This window comes from Plecotus auritus (assembly GCF_963455305.1).
Source record: "Plecotus auritus genome assembly, chromosome: 9".
In the NCBI taxonomy this organism is placed as follows: Eukaryota; Metazoa; Chordata; class Mammalia; order Chiroptera; family Vespertilionidae; genus Plecotus; species Plecotus auritus.
In genome coordinates, this window is record NC_137783.1 from 22101936 (window position 1) to 22124901 (window position 22966).

The 22966-nt window shown below is 48.0% G+C and overlaps 1 protein-coding gene across 4 annotated transcripts; it reads right to left on the bottom strand.

The window, feature by feature from the left end:
* Positions 1 to 1176: 1176 nt before the first annotated feature.
* On the bottom strand, positions 1177 to 20992 carry ZFYVE27 (zinc finger FYVE-type containing 27). 4 transcript variants are annotated; one of them, XR_013961602.1, is made up of 14 exons: positions 20786 to 20992; positions 19395 to 19604; positions 14560 to 14630; positions 12178 to 12364; positions 9104 to 9199; positions 7720 to 7832; positions 6875 to 7014; positions 6219 to 6290; positions 4876 to 4896; positions 4574 to 4718; positions 4011 to 4057; positions 3752 to 3833; positions 1551 to 2760; positions 1177 to 1292 (listed from the first exon to the last, which is right to left on the bottom strand). XR_013961602.1 is itself a non-coding variant. In XM_080687444.1 (13 exons), exons 2-13 carry the CDS (start codon positions 19601 to 19603, stop codon positions 2696 to 2698), a joined length of 1248 nt encoding a protein of 415 aa, XP_080543570.1. In that variant the 5' UTR covers position 19604; positions 20786 to 20992; the 3' UTR covers positions 1177 to 2695. The 4 variants fall into 4 exon arrangements, 3 of the variants coding, with proteins under 3 accessions (XP_080543570.1, XP_080543569.1, XP_080543571.1); XM_080687444.1 differs by having other exon boundaries at positions 1177 to 2760; XM_080687443.1 differs by having other exon boundaries at positions 1177 to 2760; positions 4876 to 4899.
* Between the last annotated feature and the right edge of the window lie 1974 nt (positions 20993 to 22966).

A 22966-nucleotide genomic window follows, 5' to 3' on the forward strand; every position in this document is an offset into this window, starting at 1 on the left:
CCTGTGCTCACTTCTGTCCCCTTTTGCTCAAAGGCCCTATTTTATTTTCCACTCCTCCATCTGATGACCCACAGACTGCTAAGGCTGCCTTATATGTTTTGTGGGGGTTGTTTTTTAGAGAGAGGAAGGGAGAGGGAGAGAGTGAAACATGGACCAGCTGCCTCCTGCACACCCCCTAGCATGTGCCCTGACTAGGAATCAAACCAGCAACCTTTTGGTGCACGTGACGATGCCCAACCGAGCCACCCTGACCAGGGCTGCCTTAATACTTTTTAAAGTGAATAAGCTCATCTGTAAAAGCTGCCAGGACAAGGTCCTGCTGCTTCCCTGCCTCTCGGGACCCCTATGGAGCTGCTGGGCTCCTCCACACCAGGGGAAGCTCCTGAGCTTCGCAGAATCCCACCTAGACCAGACCAGGCCACAGGTGCAAGGACACCCAGCACCTAAATCCGAGGTTATGGGGCTAACACATAACCTAACTCCCTGCAACAGGGTCTCACACTCCCTTCTTCACTGCCCCAGGCCTACCATCTGGAAGCACAGCTCCTGTCCAGCCCTGGTCTGCAAAGTGCCATGCTGAGCCTTTCACAGCCACTGCTTAACTTCCCTGGATCTCAATTTCCTTTCCTGCAAAATGGGGAGACATACAGCACCTGCCTCATAGGGCCACTTTGAGGATTAAATGAAACAATGTGTGTGAAGCACTTACCACAGTGCCTGACAATCAGTAAACACCCCCACACCCCAGGCTTCAAGAACTACTTACACCACCGCCCCCCCTCCCCGCCCCCAATCTCACAGCCAATCCTCTTAGCAGCTGGCTCTCAGCCTCACCTAGGGCAGATCCTTTTTTGTTTTCTCAAAAGGATTAGCTAAAATCTTTCCATTCTAAAGCCTGCATTGCTTAGCTTACTGAATTCTGGTTCCAACCAACCCCAGCCCCCACAATTTGGTCACAAGACAGAGCCTCAAGTCAATCCAACAAACATGTGCTGAGCCTGTCCTGTGCAAGGCACAGCTTTCCTCCTCCTGCCCCCGGCTCACACCAACTTCACCTCCATGCCCGTCCACCCTGTGCTGCAGACACAGCCCAGGCCTGCACACTTGGCCAGCACTGGGGGCATCGGCTCTCCAGCCTTAGGGAGACGGTGAGCGCAAGGACCAGGTCAAAAACAAGAAGCTTGAGGCCTTTTTATTGATAATTCTCCATATACATAGAAGTCCTTTAGTTCCTCTCCAGTGTAATAAAGCACAGGGTACTTAACGCTCATCTCTGAACAGGACAAAGGAGCCTGAGGAAGGGGGACACCAAGGCCTGCCTGGTTCCCCAGGGACTTGCCCCTCACCGGCCTGGAGCAGGCCCGTCTTCCCAGCCCAGGCTAGACTGGTTGGCCTGGCGAGAAAGCTGGTCTAGAATGGTCCTTGCCTCCCCAACCTGCCTCCTGGGTCCCTGCTTTGGGTATAGGAACATGTCCACCTCCCATGGGCTCTGAGTCCCAGGACTCCAGGGAAGCATCCTAGGGCCAAAGCCCCCATCCTCAGCCCATTGCCTGTGCCATGTTCCCAGGAACCATGAAATAAATAAATAAATACTTCAAAAAAGCAGGGCAGCTCCAGGGGAAGGAAGGGTGCCTGAGCCCGCTCATGGCTTAGAGAGACACAAAGCCCCAGAGAGCACATAAATGAATGTGAAACTGTAGGAGAAAGGATGGGGACCCTAAGTGGCCTGTCCCATAACTAAGACTGTTTTGCTGGAGAACAGCCTGGAACCTAGGACCCAGCTTGGCAAGATCGCACACTTCTCAGGCCCCCAAGGGTCAAGGGCTCAGGACCTCTGCTCTGGTCTCACACTACATGGGGCAAGGTGCTGGGGAGGGGAAATGTAGCTCTGAGCCGGAGGAGGGGTGCCCGAGGCTCTGAGCAGTGGGAGCAGAAGTGATCGGAGTGCCTGGCATCTACCCATCAGGGCTGAGGGCAGCTGTGAGCTGAGATTCTGCACGTCAAGATGTCTGCAAGGTGGGGCTGAGGTCCTCTGAGCTGCTGGGACTCCTACGTTTTTCTCTGATTAATACAAGGACTCTGCCAGGCCCTCCTAGTCACAGCCTCCTCTGGGGGAACTGGGGAACTTCAACCCTGTTTCTAGAAACACTTTTGGTCTTGTTAGCCTAAAAGTGTTGGTGGGCAAATAAGGAGATCCTGGTGCCTGGAGGGACATTCACATAGCAGAGTTGGGGCATGGCTCTCCCAGGCCTGAGCAGACTCTCGAGGCAAAGGTCTTGGCCCAGTACCCCACAGGAGGGGGAATCTCTTTTCCCAGTTTCTGATCTCCGGTCTCAGAGTATTCCCAGCTTTGGAGAGCCTCCTTGATCCTCAGAGACCCCTATGGAGACCAGGAATGGCTCTCTTCTGCCCTCTAGCTTATATTCCCTGCCCAGGCCAAGTCCACTAACAGCTCAGGACAGAGCAAGGCAAACATACCAGACCCTCCAGGGCTCCTCTCCCCTCTGGCTGACCATCCGCAGGAGTGGGGAACAGCTCCAGAACCCGGCTGGAGACAGCAAGGGCAGAGAAGGGAAGCCTACCTAGCATCCGGGCCACATTAGCCCAGCACACGCCACACAGGGCTAGGGGTAGGGAGAGTGGGGTCTACTGCTGGCCCAGGGCCCAGCGCCTGCTTGGATCCTGTCCCGTCTTCTCACTTGTTCAAGGTCTGGTTACACGAGGCACACACAAACACAGTCTCTCTCTGGGCTTCAGGGGCTGAAAAGGAGGAAGAACTTGGTGAGACACTTCCTCATGCCCTTTGGCTCATGACCCCAACTACCAGAACCACCTCCCCAGCCCCCAAAGCCCCACAGACCACCCACTGCTCAGCCCACACCCTTGCCAACCCAGCTCACTAACCTGCCCTTGGAGACATCTTTTCATGGGAACCAGGGACTTTGGGGGTGACCATGCCAACAGCAGGCCTCTCCCAGGTGCTCTATGCATTAGAAATTATTTTGCCACCAACTCAACACCTTTAAAAATGTTTTTTAAATAAAGTGCCAGAAGAAAAATTTCCAAGATGTCTTAACAGTGGTTTTCTCTGGGTGGTAAGATTACAGAATTATTTTTCTCTTCCTACTTCTGTATAGTAATTTCCAAAACTTCCAGTATAAGCACATGCTACTTGCATGACCAGGAAGAAAGACAAAAACCCTTGATTCCTCATTGCATTACAAGGAACTGTGTGAAACAGGCTCCCTTTCTAGAGCGTGCATATGCGTTTCTCCTGTGTGCAGGCGGAGCTCTGCCTTCTGCTCATCTGTATGTTCTGTTTTGTTTACTATGATAATGTACAGCTTTTACAGAAGGAAAAGACATTCTTCTTTATTTTATTAGAAGTATTACCAAGGCAATAAGGAAAAGAATGAAATTCAAGATGGTGGTCTCTGGGGAAGGCCGGCGTGGCGTTGGAAACCCAGTGGTGTGGCTAACGCTGCTTTAACTTTGAAGTGTTTTAACTTCAAAGAAGCCGTCACAGTCATTCATTATCACCCATCATAATTCTGATAGATCATATATATTCTTTTGCGTTTTTTATTGTTAACGGTGATGGAGGAGGTGTTACTACGGGCCAGACCAGGATTCCAAGTTCCCTTGACCTATCACTGACCCTCACTCCTATCCCACAGGCAGCACCTCCTCAGAGGTGGGAACCAGCCACGCCCTCCCACTGCCCTGACCCCCAGCAGCCTGCACCACTCACCTGTGGCCCCCATGGAAGACTTGGGCACCTTGAAGGAGCAGCACCGGGAGCAGAAGCTATTTCCACAGTTACTGCAGCTCCGCTGCCAACAAGAGCCAAGGTCGGTATGCGACGCATCCCCAGCCCAGGCACCTGGGCCCTCAGCACCCCTCCTGCCCACCCACAGATCCCACCCAAGGAACCTGGGACATCTGTGGACTGGGGAGGTGCCCAGGTGGGGCAGGACTGAGACCAATAGGGAACCCTCACGGACACTTACCCTCTTCTTCAGCACTGAGAAGGTGGCCGAGCAGCCTGTACAGCTCCCTGAGAAAGAGGCAGCAGCTCAGCCTTGAGCCTCTCAACTCTCACCCGCTCCCGAGTCTTTCAAATGGGGACTCAGGACACCAGCCCAGACTCCTTGCTGGGAGCAGGGAGTAAGGGAGCAAAGTCCAGATCCAGAGACAGAAGGAAGGGACTCATGTCTCCAGACTGTACAGAGCTGCCAGTTCCTATACCCTCCTGGGGCTTAGAGGCCCCACCTGCAGGCTCAGCCGAAATAGAGGAGCATCCAGCAGAATCTGCCCCCTGGAAACCACCCAAAGCTGACAGGGTCACCACCCTCTCTGTGGTCCAGGGTAGATTTCTGGAACCCAGTTCCTTATTTTCCCACAAGCTCAGTAAGGACAGAGGGATAAGAAGTAACACACACTCACTCAACAATCCCGCTATGTGGGTCCCATGGACACCACAGTACCCCTCACTCTTGTCACAAACCCGTACCCACAATTCCAAGACTTTGGCCCTGTGGCCACGGTGCCCCTCCCTGTCCCCTGACTGTACCGAAGTTGTTGGTGGGGTACCGCTTGCGGAGCCGCTCTGTGAGCCGCGACACCTTGCTGCGCAGCACTTCATTCTTGCTCAGGAACCCGTTGTCGTGCAAGGCCAGCTCATCCTCTACCGGGCACGGGGCACCCTCATCCTCCTCCTGCAGGAACAGCTCCTTCCAGTCCCGCCCACCTTGTGGCAGGGCTCCAGGGCCTGCATGCAGAGGCACCCAGCACAGCGGACCCCGCGAGGTGTGGTGACTGCGGCCACCCTCCCCCTGTCTGGCCCCCGCCCACCTCATCAAGGCTCCTACTTACCAGCACCACCAAGTGGGTCTCCTGCTTCCCGAGGTGCAGGGAAGAAGAAAACAGGGAGAGAGACAGCAGGAAGGAAGTTGCTATGAGGGGGCCCCCAGCAGAAGGAAACACTCAAGTGTTACTCTGAGTTCTGTCCAAGCAAGTCCCAAAGGGTGACATTAACAGAGGCCCCCATAAAAGGATCCCAGCATCAAATAAGCTTGGGAGGAGCTGTGTCCTGTTTTCCAAACTGGGTGAGATTGATTAAGTGGGTCACTCTTTTAACAGAATAGAACAGAACAGGAAAGAAAAGATCCCTTATGATGCATTTGTTAGGAAACTTGTTTCAGTTAAGCTTTATCCATATTATAAACATAAGTATGAACTGGGCCAAGATGTGCGTGTGTTTCTTACTGTGAGTTATAAACAGAAATGCTTGAAAGCACCACCATCCAGATTCAGAGTCTACAATCGTGTATGAAAGGGGCAGCAGCCTCTTTCTCAGAGAAATCCTTCCGTGGGTGAAAGTAAATGGACTGGGCTAGGTGAAAATCACAGGCCTGGTGAAACGCCCAAGACCCCATTTCTTGTATCTCAATTTCCCACTTTAAAGGAAATTACTTCCCACTGTAAGAAAACAATAGCACGAATGTAACAAAACGACAGCTGCCACTGGGACTCAGTGGCCAGGGAACATGAGGAGTGGTGGGGGTGGGGACTGTGTGACTTTCCTAAAGGGGACAGTCACTCCTCAGCTACATGGGCCACTGCAGACTCAGGGCTACCAGAGCTGCTGAAAAATTGAAAATCCAGTTTTCACTGATATTTTTAAATATTGGCTCAAAAAATATAAGGTTTGTATGCCAAATAAAACACTACAAACTATCAGCTTGAACTACTGTCTTAAAATCGGAAAAACTGTTTAACTTTCTCTGACCTAGAATTTGGTCATGCAACCACTTTCTCCAACCTCCCCCTCCCTGCCCCCCAAAGGGGCATCTTTCAGCTCTCATTCAAGAGTAGTTGGGGACCACAGCAGTGCCCTCCCCCAAATCTGCCTTCCCCACATCAAAGGTGCCAAGTCCACAGTCCGCAGCCAGTCCCCAGCAGGGCATTCCCAGAGGCTTCCAGAGCCATCCCTGCCCTGGGCATCCAGGACAGGTCACTAGATCAGCAACAGGACAGGCAGAAGTCAGTGGCCCCCTTTCACCCACTGAATTTGAGCTCAGAGCAAGTTTCAGCTTCTCACTTGGATATAAGAGAATTTAAGAACCCAGATTTGGGATGTGAGAAGCCACACAGCTCCAGGACCACCCAATTTCTGGCCTGGTCAATAGAGGGTGCTGGGGAAAAGGGCCACCCACCTCAATCGCATCTTTAAATTCCTCATCAGGCTCAGCCTCCTCGGCCTCCTCCACGCTGCCTGGCGTGAGGTCCTGGGAAGAGAGATTTTATTGAGAAGGAGAGGAGCTGCAGCCCTGGCACCTAAGGCAGAGGCCACCTCCCCTGAGCCAGCACTTAGGTTTCCCAAAACTTCTATTCCTGCCCCAGAGGAAATGGCACAACTGCAAGAAAGAAGGAAGCCATGGGAAAGAGGCGCTCTCTGACTTAGCGGGGACAGGAAGATGGGACCAAGACCAGGGTGGACCTGTGGTGGCTTCAGCACAGGGGCTGAGAGCATGGACTCTGGAACCACAGGGCCGTCTGAATCTTGGCAACACCACCCTCCAGCAACCACTGTGCCTCAGCCTTCTCCTCTGCAGAGGAGAACAAAATCTCATCCTCAGAAATAGCCTACGCCTCATGGGGTTAATATCTATAAAGTGCTTGGAACAGCAGAGTAACTACTCAGTCAAGCACAGAGTAGCTATTATTATTACAATTATTACTACCAAGCACTTCAGAGGGGATGAGGCCTAGGGAGAAACAGGAACTACATAGAGGCCAACCCAAGCTGGTAACAGGAAGGTGCTGGAACCTGCCCACAGCAGGCTCTGCCCTGACGGTGGGGGACACCCACCTCTGTGGGTGTGGGCGCAGGCGTGCAGTCTGGCAGAACGCCCTTCCCTCCAGCATCCGGGGATGGTGGGCTCTGGAAGGTACCCTCTTCCTGGCTGGATTTCATCCGCCGCTGCAGACATGCCCTGTACTCAGACACCACTACGCAGGGCAGGAAGAGCGGGATGAGAGGCAGAAACAGGATGAAATGAGTGGTGCTTTGGGGGTATCCATTTCTGCTGCTGGCTGACTCTTCCTCCAGCATCCCACTCTTGGTGCAGGGAAGAGTCACCCTCCTAATTCCAAACAAGTCACCTAACCTAAGCCTCATAAAGAGAAGCAGAGATACCACCACCCACCCTATGAGATTGCTGTAGAGATTAAATGTAGTAAGTGCTTGATAAATTAGGCATTCTGTCATTAATTACCCAACCACACCAAGTAAAATAAATATAGCAATCAGCCAAACACATATAAAGGCCCAAGCGTCTATGACTCAGGGCCTCTTCAGGCTGCCTCATTGCTTTAGAAGCCAGACGGCAGACAGGGACTCTGGGATCACACAGAGATGTGGCAGCAACTCCAGGGGGCTGTGTCCCAGAAGTCAGGTGGCAGCAATGGGAAAACATCCCTCCTTTACCTCCCAGAAGCCACCATATCACCTAAGCAGTGATTCACCTGCTTCAGAAAGGCAGAGGGACCCCTACTGTGTAGCAGCCTCCCCTGTGTCCCACCAAACATCTCAGAGAAGCAGAGCCCAGGGGAGCCCGCCTAATTTGGTGCTGCCCCCTTGTGGAAAGAATAGCAATAGATGATCAGTGATAGAGACAAGCAAGGAGCCCACCTGTCAGGCTCTCCAGAGCTTACCTCGGAAAAACTCCACGTTCCCTAGAAAGAGTGTGCTGTTTAAAAGGGCAAGGACCCAGCACAGCGGCAGCAGATACAGCATGCAAACTGTGGCCAGAAGAGCTCCATAGAACCTGGATTGACAGAGGAACCACAGGATCAGAAATTCCTAAGACCAGAAGGAAACAATTTGGAGCACACCCGCATAGGCCTCGGGCAAGAAATAGCACTGGGCAGTTAATAAACTGACAAGATCTGCTAATCAAACAAGTGGACAATTAAGCAATGTGGAAGGCTTGACAACTACCAACAAGTCACTGGTTGCTAACCATGGATACTGGTGAAGCCGCCGCAATGGCTGAGGCTGGGGCCACGTATACTGGTTCAATGCTCAGCACCCCTCAGGCTCTAGACCAGGGGTGGGCACACTTTTTGACTCGAGGGCCACAATAGGTTCTTAAACTGGACCGGAGGGCTGGAACAAAAGCATGGATGGAGTGTTTGTGTGAACTAATATAAATTCAAAGTAAAGGAGCGGAGGGGAGAGCAAGAGAACCAGATAGAACAGCCGGATCCGGCCCACGGGCCGTAGTTTGCCCACGGCTGCTCTAGACTCTGAAGTCTAGAATAAGACAAACTTGGCTTTGCATCCAGCTTTGCCATTTCTTGCTTTGTGTCCCTTGGTTTTCTGAGTGTCACTTCCTTCACAGGTAAAGTGGGGATTAAAATAGTGCCTGCCTCCTAGAGTTATTATGAAGAGTAAGACAATACTATGGCAAGTGTTGAGCACAGGGCCTGGCGCAAGGGGAAAACTAAATAACTATTAGTTGTCATTATTATTTAAATATAAAGGACCTAAAGAACATTCCTTCCATTTGATCCAGTAGTTCCATCCTTGAATTTATTCTAAGAAAATTTTTTCAAAAGCTAAACCCATACAAATGTTCACTACAGGGTTAGTAATAAAAGTAAAACTGGCTAAATGTAGAATAGAATGGTTCCATATATCATAGCATATTCATCCTCGATATTAATCTGGTATTACAATAATTCCAAAAGTCATATAGCAACAAAGAAAAACATTTATGATATATAATGGTAAGTGAAAAAGGAAAATAAAGGGAATCTCACATACGTTATGAAACTATAGAGTATGTGCACATGACCAACTCTAGAAGTCGATCTAAACATGGTATCAGCCGCTATATCAGGGTGGGAGGTCACATGGTGAGTGATTTTTCTATTATTAAAGTATTTTGCCATACACAAAAGCAGTGCATTCCCACCTGCAAGCCTCTCTTCCCCTGAGTTAGGGGCCCTGGGCCCTCAGGGCAGCTGGCTTTGCCTGGGCTCCAGTGACAAGTCCCTCCAGGGCCGTGGTGGTGGGAGCAGAGGGGGCACTCACTGTGAGGACACGGTGGGGTTCTCCCAGCGCAGCACCCGGTAGGCAGCTTCGCAGGTGCAGCACAGGCGGCGCAGGAAGGCCTCCAGCTGGATCAAGCTGCAGACACAAGGGGCGTCTATGAGCCGCACGCCCTGCCCCACTCACCCAAGGGGGCTGACAGACCTCTGGGGCAGCAGAGCCTGGGACTTCACAGGCACAGCTGCTAGGGATGGCCAGTCTCTTCAAACCCGCGGGAGGGGCCCGAGAGCTTAGGAGGACATTCATACATTTCAGGCCCCTTTTTGGAATCCCTGCTGAGGTGGAAACAGGACAAAGGTTCCTGCTCTGGCCTCTTTCTAAGTATTGCTATGAGGCCAGTTACTTACCTTTACTTAAGAGGGCTGCTGTTTTCCTCTATAATGAGGAGCGGGGTACCCACCTCACAGATACACTAGAGCTGTGAGGATAAATGACAGGAGGTAGACAGATCAATGTGCCTCCACCTGGTGGGTAAGGCAGACTCACGTGGAGAGCTTTTTTTAGTGGATGCACCCCAGAAGCAATGAGCACAAGCTTGTACAATAAGCACCCAGGCCTTGGTTTCTGAAGGGAAAAATGGATGATTCTAGAGCCAGGACAGGGAAAGTATAAGAATTTGAACATCACCTAGTCCCATAAAGTAAGGAAGCACTCAAAAAAGATGGGGGCATATTGGAAGAACACAGAAGCCAGTTCAAAAGAGACCCTACGGGCCAAATCTAGGACAATTTGAGATCAAAATCTATAACAGTAATAGATTATAAGCCATTAAATTAAATTTAAAAATCCTGAGTTCATCCTATATAATAAAAGGGTAATATGCAAATTGACCCAACAGTGGAACAACTGGTCGCATGATGGTGCACTGACCACCAAGGGGCAGTGGTCAACACAGGAGCTGCCCCTTGGTGGTCAGTGTGCTCCCACAGGGGAAGCACTGCTCAGCCACAGGCTGGGCTGACAGTGAGCCTAAGCTGTCAGTGGGACATCCCCTGAGGGCTCCTGGACTGCTAAAGCACGTAGGCCAGGCTGAGGGACCACCTCCCCACCCTCCAGAGCACGAATGTCGTGCACTGGGCCTCTAGTATTGATAATAAGTAAGAATTACAGTAGAATGCCAGCTAATAATGACAATTACAAAATCACCTTTGCAATCATCATAGGAATAAACTGGTGAAGGCAAGACTCATCAATGGATTTAAAAGTAGGTAAATATTTGATAAGGAACAAGGTATTTACTTGTGCACCCCCCTCAGATTACTAACTCTAAAGAGTAAAAGGGTCATCTTACCGTGGAGAAACCTTAACCAAGGGATCAAAGATACTACCTCCCATAACAAGACAAACTGACATCACGTATCTCCTGATGCGACGCACGCATTGACAATGACACGTCACTTGTCATTTCCTGCCAAAAATGCATAACCTGAATCTAATCATGAGGAACCAGGCAACCCAAACTGAGGAAAATACTACAAAACAATAAGCTTGTTCTATTAAAAAGCGTCAAGGTCTCAAGAAACAAAGGTCTCTGAGGAACTACTACAGGTTACAGGAAACTAAAGGGACATAAAAATGAAATGCAATGTGTGATTCTGAATTGGATCCTGGGTCAGGAGAAATTTATATAAAAGACCTCTTTGATACAAGGTCTGATTATGAACTCTGTATTAAATAATAATACTAATGTTCATGTTATCAAGGTAAATATCCCTAATTTTGATTACAGGACTGCGGCTACATAAGAGAATGTCCTTGGCCCGACCAGTGTGGCTCAATGGTTGAACATCAACCTATGAGCCAGGAGATCATGGTTCAATTCCCGGTCAGGGTTGTGGGCTCAATCCCCAGCAGGAGGTGTGCAGGAGGCAGCCTATCAATGATTCTCTCTCATTATTGATGTTTGTCCCTCTCTCCCTCTCACTTCCTCTCTCTGAAGCCAATGGAAACGTATTTTTTAAAAAAGAATGTCCTTGTTCTTAGAAAATACACGCTGAAGTATCTGGGTAACAGGCATGATGTTTGCAACTTACTTTCAAATGGTTCAGGAAGAAAAAATAGTGTAAAGAGAGACAGATGCAGCCAATGTGGCAAAATGTTGATAATTATTCTGAGTAAAGGGCACATGAGAGTTCTTTGTATTATTCTTGCAATTCTTCTGTTAGTTTTTGTTTGTTTTGTCTTTTTACTTTCACAACCTCACTTTAATTAGTCATATATGGGCTTACAAACTACAATCTATACCCTAATAAAGATTGGAACTATACATTCCAGTTGACTTTAGGTTAAAATTATTTCAAAATAAAAGATTTTTTTAAAAATACCCAGATATTCAAACCCCACTCCAAATAACTCAGATTTTCAGGGGGTGGAGGAGAGGGGCTCTGTTTATAACTGTTTTTTGGCTGCCCGGGGAGGGATGAGAACCCTGCTATATGTCAAGAGAGCCCAGTTCCGGGAGGGCTCACTAAAATGGCAGCTGCCACTGAAGTTGTATTATGGCCCAGCTTAAAGTGCTTCTTCAGCAGTACCAGCTCTGTCACATCTAAGAAGTGTCTCCATAGTGCAGTGAACATGACTAATATTTACTGTATGCCTCCTGGGTACTAGCCACTCATTTAATCTGCACAACCACCTCTGAGATAAGCCTATTATTATCTCCTTTAACAGATGAAGCACCTGAGGCACAGGAAAGCTGAGCAACCTGCCCAGTGTCACACAGCAAGTAAATGTAAGAGCTAGGATTTGAACAGAGGCTGTGGCTCCTGCATGCACATGCTAAGTCAAGGCCCTAAACTCTCTCTAGTGCAGAGAAAACAAGCTGTGAAACCAGCTGGATCTGGATTCTCATCCCAACTCAGTCCATTTCTAGCTGTGAAAGCCCTTTTCCTCATCCATAAATGAAGGATAATAATAGTAGCTACCTCCCAGAACTATTAAAAAGATGAAAGGAAATGGACCTCTGTGGTTTGCCCAATACAATGCCTGGCACACTCAGTGTGGTGGGAGGTGTTACTGTGACTGTCCCTCACCTCCCTGGCTCCTTCCATACTCACAAGCACTTCACCTCAGCCACAGCCTCGGGGCGAGACAGGCGAACTCTCTGCAGGTCCTCCTGCCTCACGCTATGATACTTCCTCCGCATGAGCTCAGACTCCGGCAGCCGTGCCCGGCAGACCTCCTGCAGGTAGCCCAGAAGGGCGGGCACTGAAATCACCAGGGCACCCACCGAGTACCACGCACCTGTGGGATCAATAATACTGTAGGTAAACAGGTAGCAAGGGTCAGGCGTCTCACCCACCCACATGTCCACATGCTTGCTCCCTCACCTCCTCCAGGGCTCTGCCCAAGAGGCCTTCTCTGATCACTCCATAGAAAACAGTGTCTCCCCCTCACTCTCCAGCCCCTTGCCCCAGCTTTATTTTACTTCACAGAATGTATCATATGACAGATTATAGGTATGGTTGTTGTCTCTTTCACAAATGTATTCTCTTAAGGGCTGGGACTTTGTCTATCTACTCACTGCTGTAGCACCAAACGTATGTTTTTAATATTAAGAAGCCTACGCTAGCATACAGTAGGTGGCTCATGCCTGGAGTCTGGCCACTGGGCCCTCCCGATGACTGACATTCTGACCTTTGGGCCACTGGGGCAGATTGGAAACCTTCTCTTTAACTTTTAGGGTATCCCAGACCACTGTGGACTGAAAAATGGTAAGGCTGAGAGAAAATCCAAAGGAACTCTGGTACCCTGGAGGCAGGCTAACAGAGCACTCGCTGGGCACAGAGTAAATGCTCACTAAATATCTGTCATATGAACTAATTTACTTTGGAAATATGTTTGGAAAAACCTAACAGCCTGGGAATGCTATCTGAGTTCAATCAGGCAAAGAGCCCCACTGAGAAGCAATAGGAGGCCTTATGTGAAATGGGTTTATTTTCAACCCACTGAGTCCATCTCTCCATGGAAAACCAAGGAGACACTTGAGAAATATGGGTTCAACAGAAGAATGAATACATGAGTCAAGGACCCAGCTCCTCAGAACAATCTGTCCCAGGTCCTTCACTCATTTCTCCTGAGGGTTCAGCTGTTTTGGGGTTTTGTGTTTTGTTTTTGTTGTTTTGGTTTTTTTTTGCAGCCATCTGCCAGTTTCAACAAGAAAAAGGGCTGGGTCACAGCACACCTTGTCATAACAGTTCCCCGGGAGACATCACTACCCAGGACCCATACTGCCACCCACCTGTCCACACATCTACCTCCAAGGCATCACACTAGACTCCTTACTGGTGGTGACTGTCCAGCAACCCCTGCTGGGCTCATTTGCTGAGCCACAGAAAATCAACAGATATGGCAAAAATTCTCCTCAGCTTACCTTTCTGTCCCCTCACCCCATATCATGCCCCAAATGACCCAGAATCAGCTTTGAAGCCAAAATGGAAAAAGCATCCAGTCAAGAAGGAAACAATAATAATAATGACACAGAAGACTCCCTGACCTGCAGGGAATATAATCCACGTCCCCCAGTGGATACCTAAAACCGTGGATAGTACTGAATCCTACATAAACTGTTTTTTTCTATATATACATATCTATGATAAAGTTTAATTTATAAACTAGGCAATTTCACAGACAGAAGATTCGTTCTTCCTGTAGAGCTTTCCAACCTCAGGATACTTTATTTCCTTAAGTCAAGAACTTTCACCGTTTCCCTTACAGGAGGTACTTTACAGCTTCTCTCTGGCATATCGAAACTGCCAGCATCACTACTCTTGTGCTTTGGAGCCTTTATTTAATAAAAAAAAAAGTTACTTGAACACAAGCACTGCAGTGCCATGACAGTCAATCTGATAACCAAGAGGTCTGCTAAGTGACAGGTAGCAGCACAGACAGAGTGGATACACTGGACAAAGGGATGATTCCCATCCCGGAGGGACAGAGAGATTCCATCAGGCTACTTGGACTGGCACTCAATTTAAAACTTATAAATTGCTTATTTCTGGAATTTTCCATTTAATATTTTTTAAAGCCAATGCTAGCACACAGTAGGTTGACAGTGGACAACTGAAACCATAGAAAGCCCAACCGTGGATAAGGGTGGACTACTGTCATGTATTGGCTGCTTACTCTGTGTCAGGCACTGAGCTAAGTGTTACACATAGATCTTCTCATTCCCTACAACTACCCTCTGAGGAAAGCACTGTTATTATCCTCCCTTTAGATATGAGGAAAATTAGGTGTTAGGGCACACCCCCAGCCCAGCCAGGATTCTAGTCCAGAATGTGTCTCTCCAGAATCTGTGTTCTGACAGCACGCAGACAAAGAGGAAGGCCAACTCCAGGGCAAGACCAGTGGCTCCTTCACGTGGGGCTGCTTTTCAGAATTCCTCCCCACACTCATTCACACACAAAAAAAACCCGGCCCCTGGAAGCAGTTCTTACCCTCATTCAAGGTGAGGAACAAGACGTTGAGGCCCAGGCAGGTCAGCAAGGAACACAAAGGCGTCTGCCACCTACAACACAGAGAATTCTAGTCACTAAAGACCAGCCAGACGCTCCTCCAGGTGGAAAGGTGGGGATGAGCCAGCACAGGTGAGTCATTAAAACCAGGAGCAAGAGGAGGGGGCCTGAGCTCAGGGTGTCATGGAGAAATGAAAGCTGGGTCTCTCACTTGGACAGGTGACTGGGAGAGGAGTTAAAGTCACATATTAGGCCCTGGGGTGAGAAAGGTATGTCTTTGAACTAGAAGACCTGTAGCACTTTCTCCAAGGAAGAGGAAACATTCATTCATTAACTACTAAGAAACCTAGTGAAGAGTGCACTTTCCCATTCTACCTAAGAGTGCATTCCCTTGGCTGGAGCTGAAACACCAAAGATGCCTCACTGGAGCACAGCAGAGCAGACGAGCACAGAACAGAGACAGCCAGAGCAGAGCAGAGCGGAACAGACCAGCACAGGGCAAAGCAGACCCACACGGGCAGAGCAGAGCAAACCATCAAGCAGCAGGCAGAGCTGTCTAGCCAGAGAGGAGCCTGGCCCCAAGGCCACCTCACAGCCCGCTGTTTTCATAGCCAGTGCTGTGTTACAATCAATCGAGCTGTTTTGCACTGAATAAAGTTTCCTTCTTCACGGAACCCCAAATTAGAGATTCATGTTAGCATTGAATTGATGCCAACAACCATTTGTTGACAGTTGTTTGTGCACATTCACCCAACCCCTGGGGCACTCAAAAAAAAAAAAAAAAAAAGGAAAGAAAACTAGTTAATACCAATATACCAATTAACTTGTGTTTTGAAAGGTTCTATGGTTCTATTCTTTTTAAAATGTGACAATGACAAACATTCTTTAAAATTTTCCTTTATTTTTATTGAGATATAATTTACATATAGCATTCTTTTTTACAGTTTCATAGAACATATATTCACTGCACAAGATTCATCTAATACAGAAATCAAGAGAACAAAATATAAAGGATTTCTTTGACCCCATTTGTAACTTTCTCATTTCTGAAATTTTGAGTTTATTTTATATATATATTATTTCAAAAAGAGGAAAACATCTTAATGTATTAAAAAATGAAGACAAAACCAGGGTGTAGCGTTCTCAGCAAACATGCCCGAAACAAGCAGGAAAAGATGGAAGCAAACAGAGACTCAACTCCCACCATCACCACCTAATGGCAAAGCAGAAGCCTCCAATGAGGGAAGAAAGACCAGAGACTCAGGCTGCTGAAGACAAGCAAACACTGCTGGCCTAGTCCCTGATAAATACATTTGATAGGGAAAAGGGAGCACAGATGTAGCAATGAAGCTCTGACACCTATAGTCTAAAGAGCAGCATCAGCCAGGCTGGCATGACTCAGTAGTTGAGCGTCAAACTATGAACCAAGAGGTCGCAGTTTGATTCCCGCTCAGGGCAGGCCAGGAATCCCCAGTGGGGGGTGCAGGAGGCAGCCGATCAATGATTCTCTCTCAACACTGATGTTTCTCTCTCTCTCTATCTCTTCTTTCCTCTCCAAAATCAATAAAAATATATTTTAAAAAAAATAAAGAGCAGTATCAGCATATTTCTCCTCCATCAGAGGAGAAAAACAAATAGAAAAATAAACAGGTAAGTTGCTGACAAGCAATGTAATCAGAACTTAAATGTTTTGGGGGTTTGTTTTTTTTGCTCTAATTTGGGTATTTCAGAGTTACTAAATGAAGTTAGCTAATATAGGTGCTGCTTTTATTTCTTAACAGTTATAGCAAGGAAATTAATACCTCTCTCTGCCTGTTTCTTAAAATTCAAAACATTCCAACTGTACCACCCTAATTAGGCCTCCAAACCATTTAGTGGCAGCTACCAGGGTAAAGCAGATTAAAAGCCAGGTCTAAGGTCAACCCCACTTCAGAAATAAAAGCATCACACAGCCTCTGAAGTCACTTTCATTTTAAAGCCTCTTCTACTCTATCTGTCTTCACTGACACTTTGGACCATCGGGACCTACCTAACTGGAGTCACTGGTCCCAGAGGAGAGGAGTCTTTTTAAAAATCTACTGCAGCTCTCGGCTTCAAACCTAACAGCCACAGCTCAAGATTAGGTCCCTCTTCAAAATCAAATCCTCTTTACTAAGAAAAGAATAGTCAAACACACAAACTAATCTGACAGCCACTTTCACAGAGCAGAGCTGTCTCCCAGTGGCGCAGAGACAACAAGCTCCTGAGGGCATTTTAGGCCTGATGCTTCTTCGCCATCCAGCTTTAATCAATCCCACCACATCCTCAGATTTCTTTTCATATATATATATATATATATATATATATATATATATATATATACACACATATATATATATATACACACACACGCTTGATTTCAGAGAGGAAGGAAGAGGGAGAGAGAGAGAGAAACATCAATGATGAGAATCACTGACTGGCTGCCTCCTGGGAATCGAGCCAGCAGCCCAGGCATGTGCCATTGACCAAAACTGAACCTGGAACCCTTTAGTCTGCAGGCCTACACTCTATCCACTGAGCCAAATCAGCTAGGGCCACATCCCCAGATTTCTAATTTCATAAAGGAGAAACTTCTAATACGTTGGTGTTAAGAACACTAATAGACCAGAGGCAGAAAAGGAGAAGGGCCAAAAAAGGGCAAAACACACACATATATATACATACGTACATATATCTACACTCATACATGCATACACCCACACACATAGTAGGAAACACAGGAGAGCACAGCTCCATGCTCTCCAGAGCCCACCCTCTCCCCTAGGGAAGACGCAAGTTCATGTCAGACAGTTGGTCATGGTGGATTGTAAAATGAGCCCCTCCTCACACTATCTCACTATCCCTTTCACCAAGAGTACAGTGCTCTAACAGTAGAGAACACTGCCCTGGAACATTGACTGGCTCATCTCTGGAGATAATGCCATAAAGGGATTCTGGGAAGAATAAGAAAAATGAGGGCCTTGGTACAAAAGTTAAAAATAAATCTTCCACTATCTCCACACTGAGGTAAGAATGATTGCTCAACAGCACACTTAGAGGTTAACCCAATTCAACTCACTCTGCCTCCTACCTGTCTCTCTTGAGCATCTTAGAGGGTTAAAGGTCCTTTATGAGAACCTGATAAAATTAGAAGCTTCTCCCTAGAAATACACACATGCCCACATATAATTTTTCATTCAGTTTCAGGAGCTTCATATGCCCCTGAAGCCCATTTCACAGGCTCCAGAGTAAGAATGCCTGCTGTTTATGTACTCCCACTGAGATGCAATATTAAGAACACAGGAGCTTTGTAAAAAAATATTTTTTTATTTAAATCTAATCCTTTCCATCTACCTTGCAGTTTGCACCATGAGGAAGCAACCAGACATATCTGTGTAGGAAGTCCCCCAGAACAGTAAAGCCAAGTCTCTCCAGCAAGTTAGAGTCATAAAAGAAGATTGAGAAAAAGAAGAGACATAGTAACCACAGAGAATGTATAGTCTAGACTAGAACCTGATTTGGTCAAAAAAATTGTAAATGACATCCTTGGAACAACTGAGGAAATCTGAATAAGAATTGGGTATAGGAAGATATCATAGAATTATTGTTAATTTTGTTAGCTATGATGTTACTTTGGTTATTAAAAAAAAAAGTTCCTATTTAGAGACAAAGAGAAGTATTTAGAGAGTGAAATGGCACATAGCTGTAATTTAAAATACATTTATGCCTGGTCGGTATGGCTCAGTGGTTGAACACTGACCTATGAACCAGGTAACGGTTCGATTCCTGGTCAGGACACATGCTTGGGTTTCAGGCTCAATCCCCAGTAGGGGGTGTGCAGGAGGCAGCCAATCAATGATTCTCTCTCATCATTGATGTTTCTATCTCTCTCTCCCTCTCCCTTGCTCTCTCTAAAATCAATAAAAACATATTTTTTAAAAATGAAAATTAAAAAATGAAATATTTCTTATAAAACGAGCTGAAAGGAGAAAAAGACAATTATATAGAATGAAAGTCAAAGCAGAATAGAAAGAAAAAAAATTGAGATCTATAATCCTAAAGGCAGTGGTTCTCAACCTTTCTAATGCCGCGACCCTTTAATACAGTTCCTCATGTTGTGGTGACCCCCAACCATAAAATTATTTTCGTTGCTACTTCACAACTGTAATTTTGCTACTGTTATGAATCGTAATGTAAATATCTGTGTTTTCCAATGGTCTTAGGCGACCCTGCTGTAGAGCCTAAGACCATCGGAAAACACAGATATTTACATTACGATTCATAACAGTAGCAAAATTACAGTTGTGAAGTAGCAACGAAAATAATTTTATGGTTGGGGGTCACCACAACATGAGGAACTGCATTAAAGGGTCGCGGCATTAGAAAGGTTGAGAACCACTGGATTAGGGAAAATGATACCTGCTTATTCATAGGTATTTGTATTTCTTTAACTTAGGATCAAAATTATATTCTAATTTTATTATTAACTAAGCTATTATTGGAGGGGGAAAGCCTACTTTAGATATAGAAGGCCCAATATTCAAGGTTAGCTCACAATCCTAGGGTATGAGCTTATTCAACCACAAAGAACAAACCCTCGTGAAAGGCCAGATGGTTCCCAGTGCCTGCCTCTCCTGGGCTGGGCCTGAGACAGAGTGGGCCTGGAATAAGCCCAAAGGCCCAATGGACCTTCACTAGGGCAGAAAGGACAGCCCAGCCACTGCCTAAATGGCCAGCACAACTACAGAGCAGGAAGACAGGAAGCCCAGCAGGTCAGAGCAACTCTACGAAGTCTGTACCTGAGCAAGTACCGGACACCATCACCTGCGTCCTTCAGGGGTTCCAGGTAGATCTCCAGCCTCTTGTAGGACAGAACCAAGTTGAAAAGATCAAACGTCGGGGACTTGGCAGGGGACTTGGCAGGGGCAGGTGGAGACTCCAGAGGAGCCTCAGGCATCACGCTGGGGCTGGCCTCGGGCCCACACCCCTCACGCTCAGATGGCTGCATCCTGTAACCATAATAATTCCTGACATTTGCATCACACTTCCAATGCCCCACACACTTCTACCTGCATTACTTCATGTACTGCCTACAACCAACCTGTGAGGTACGGGCAGGACTATAGGTGGAATGTCCATTTCACAAAGGAAAAAACTAACATTCAGGAAGGTGAAATGAATTTCGCAGATATAAACTCCTGCTCTTCTGACTCTCCCTCTAACGTCCTTTGTCCCACTGACCCATCAAGAGTATAAACCGTAAAGACCACGCTGAAGGGAGGCAGCCTGGGGTCTCAAGAGAACTGAGGTCCTGAAACATGTTTCTCCCACTATTTACAGGGTTCATTCCTTCTCCTCCTTCAAGTACTTAGCCTAAATATCACTTCCTTGTCTGAGAAGTCTTTGCCAACACATCCAGTCCGGACTTAGGAGAGACCCTCCCCAGTGCTCCCAAAAAGTTATGTACTCGCTCTAACAGCACTTATCACACCAAAGTAACATCCCCGCTGTCTTCCCAGGCTGCCCTTCTTAACTTTAAGCTCCAGCAGGTCAAGGACTATGTCTTTCATTCACCACTGTTTCTGCTCACAGCGGGCAAATGAGTGAATCAATTGCCCACCCTCAGGACCCCAATGCTTTCCTCTGCGCCTCCCCATTCTCCTTCCCTCTCCCTTCCGTTCTCAACTTTCTGCACCATCCCTGCCCATTACCTCCCCTTTTCCTCCCTCGGACCCAAGGAGCAGCCATCACCTCCTGAAACGCCCAATCTCCCTTCTCTGATGAGGAGAGCCACAGGAAACGCTCACCCTCTTTCCTAATTTCAAAGTCCTACCCAAACGCTAAGCAGAAAACAAGGGGGCGGGACCTCGGCGCGCAGCAACGTAAACCCATCCCAGGCAATGGGCTGCAATCTAACGGCGCGGGTAGGGGTGACAAAGGGGCCACGGGGGCCCGAAATCCCCGCAGGCCGAGATGGGACGAAAGGACCCAGGGCGGGCGCGAGGTAAGGGTCCAGGAGGTCAGCGCCGGCAGGGGCCTGGACCACGTCGTCCGCAGCCCTAGGAGCCAGACGGGGCCCCGCGGTCCAGACCAAGGAAGGCCACGCCCAAGGTCGCTGGTACAGCAGGTGGCGGCCCCCAACTCAGCACAACCTGCGAAAGCAAGGGAGTGGGAGCGGGTGGCACCTCACCTACTCGGTCGCTGGGTGGATTGAGGAAGGGGCGGGGACGGCCAGGGGGCACTGATAGGGCCGCTGGGCCCCGTAGCGTTCCCTCAGGCCCTCCCCACCCCAACAGCGCGCCTCTCTCCAATGCCACTCTGAAGTCGCAGGTCCGAAAACCTCCTCCGCCTCCCCCGCCGCCACCGCTTCCTCGCAGCGCTGTGCGGCGGCGTGCCCGTGACGTCATCGCGCTCGCCCCGCCTCCTGTCCGCTCCCGGGTTTGGCTCCGCCCATTCCAGCCAGGTGAACGCTCGCGTCAGCACTGCGCCTGCGCGCTTTCCCTCCCGAGCCCCGCCCTGACTTCACTCTGCCCCTGCGCGACATCCCTTCGCCACATCCTGCGAATCCCCGGGAGCAGGCGCTTCGGAACCCTGCCCCTCGCCACTTCTGCTTTGCTCTGAACAATTCTGACAGGGAACAGTTGGGAAGAAGATAAACTGAAGAAGTTACGTCTGCATCCTCCTCTCCAACTTTGGCACTTAACTCCCCTCCTCGGGACCCTGAGCCCACGAAAGGCAGAAACCTGTATGCTGCATAAGCCTCGCAGAAAATACAATTCCATTCAGTGTTTCCTGAGCAGCTACTGTGAATAGGTGCTAGCGCAAGCCTTTCCCAACGCAATCCACTTCTCTGGTTGTCCAGTTAACGCCCTTAAAGCACACACCCGATGGCTTTGCACTAATAATAATAATGCTAGCACCTGGCTGGTGTGGCTCAATGGTTAAGCTTCGGCCCATTAACCAGGAGGTCACAGTTGGATTCTGGTCAGGGAACCTGCCTGGGTTGAGGGTTAGATCCCCAGTAGGGGGCGTGCAGGAGGCAACCCATGGATGAAGTTTCTCTCTCCCTCTCTCTAAATTCAATAAAAATATGTATTTTTTAAAAGTCTGCCGAAACCGGTTTGGCTCAGTGGAAAGAGCATCGGCCTGCGGACTCAAGGGTCCCGGGTTCGATTCCGGTCAAGGGCATGTACCTTGGTTGCGGGCACATCTCCAGTGGGAGGTGTGCAGGAGGCAGCTGATCGATGTTTCTCTCTCATCGATGTTTCTAGCTCTCTATCCCTCTCCCTTCCTCTCTGTAAAATATCAATAAAATATAAAAAAAAAAAAAGTTAAGAAAAATATGCTAGCACGTACTGAGGATTTACCAGTCACCAGGCACTGGACTAAGCTCTCTATAGGCAATATCTTAGGTAGTCCTCCCCCAACAACCCTATTAGGGTTATCATCATTTTCAGTTGAGGAATCTGAGACATGTTAAGAAACTTCATCAATGTCACGCAGCCAACATGCAACTGGAAGCTTGATTTGAACCTCATGTGTCAACGGACTCTGGTGCATCCAATCATACCACCACCATTCTTGGTTTTAATTTACTGGCCTCATCCCCTGCTACTCCCCTTCAAGAGTCTCTTAACTTAAGCCAACTGAACGCCTCCATTGCTTGGGCATTGCCTTGCTTGTGCTGTGAGCTTGCAGAGGAATGCCCTTCCCCCACTCCAGCTTTGGTCCAAATCCAATCTATTTAAGCAGGAGTCAAATGTCGGTATTCCTTCCCTGACTGCCCCAGGTGGAAGCAATCATTTCCCCTTCAAACAGCCAGACTGTAGACAGAATCCCACATACAGTAGTTCCAGTTTATGGGGAGTGGGTCGGGGGGGGGGGTGGGTGTGGAATATGTTCCAAGACCTCCAGTGGATGCTGAAATTCCAGCGTAGTACCAAGCCCTATATACACTGAGTGGCCAGATTATTATGATCTCTGAACGCATAATAATCTGGCCACTCAGAGTATATCCTATATAATAAAAGGCTAATATGCAAATTGTCCCCTCGACCAGGAGTTTGACCAGCAGGCAGGCTGGCCAACCGCCCATGTCCCCTCCCCCTGGCCAGGCTGGCCAGACCCCACCCATGCACGAATTTATGCACCGGGCCTCTAATTATATATATATATATATATATATATATATATATATATATATATATATATATATATATACTGAGTGGCCAGATTATTATGTGTTCAGAGATCATAATAATCTGGCCACTCAGTGTATACTATGTTTTTTCCAAACATGCCTATCTATGGTAAACTTTAATTCATAAATTAGGCACAGTAAGAGATTAACAATAATAACTAATAATAAAAT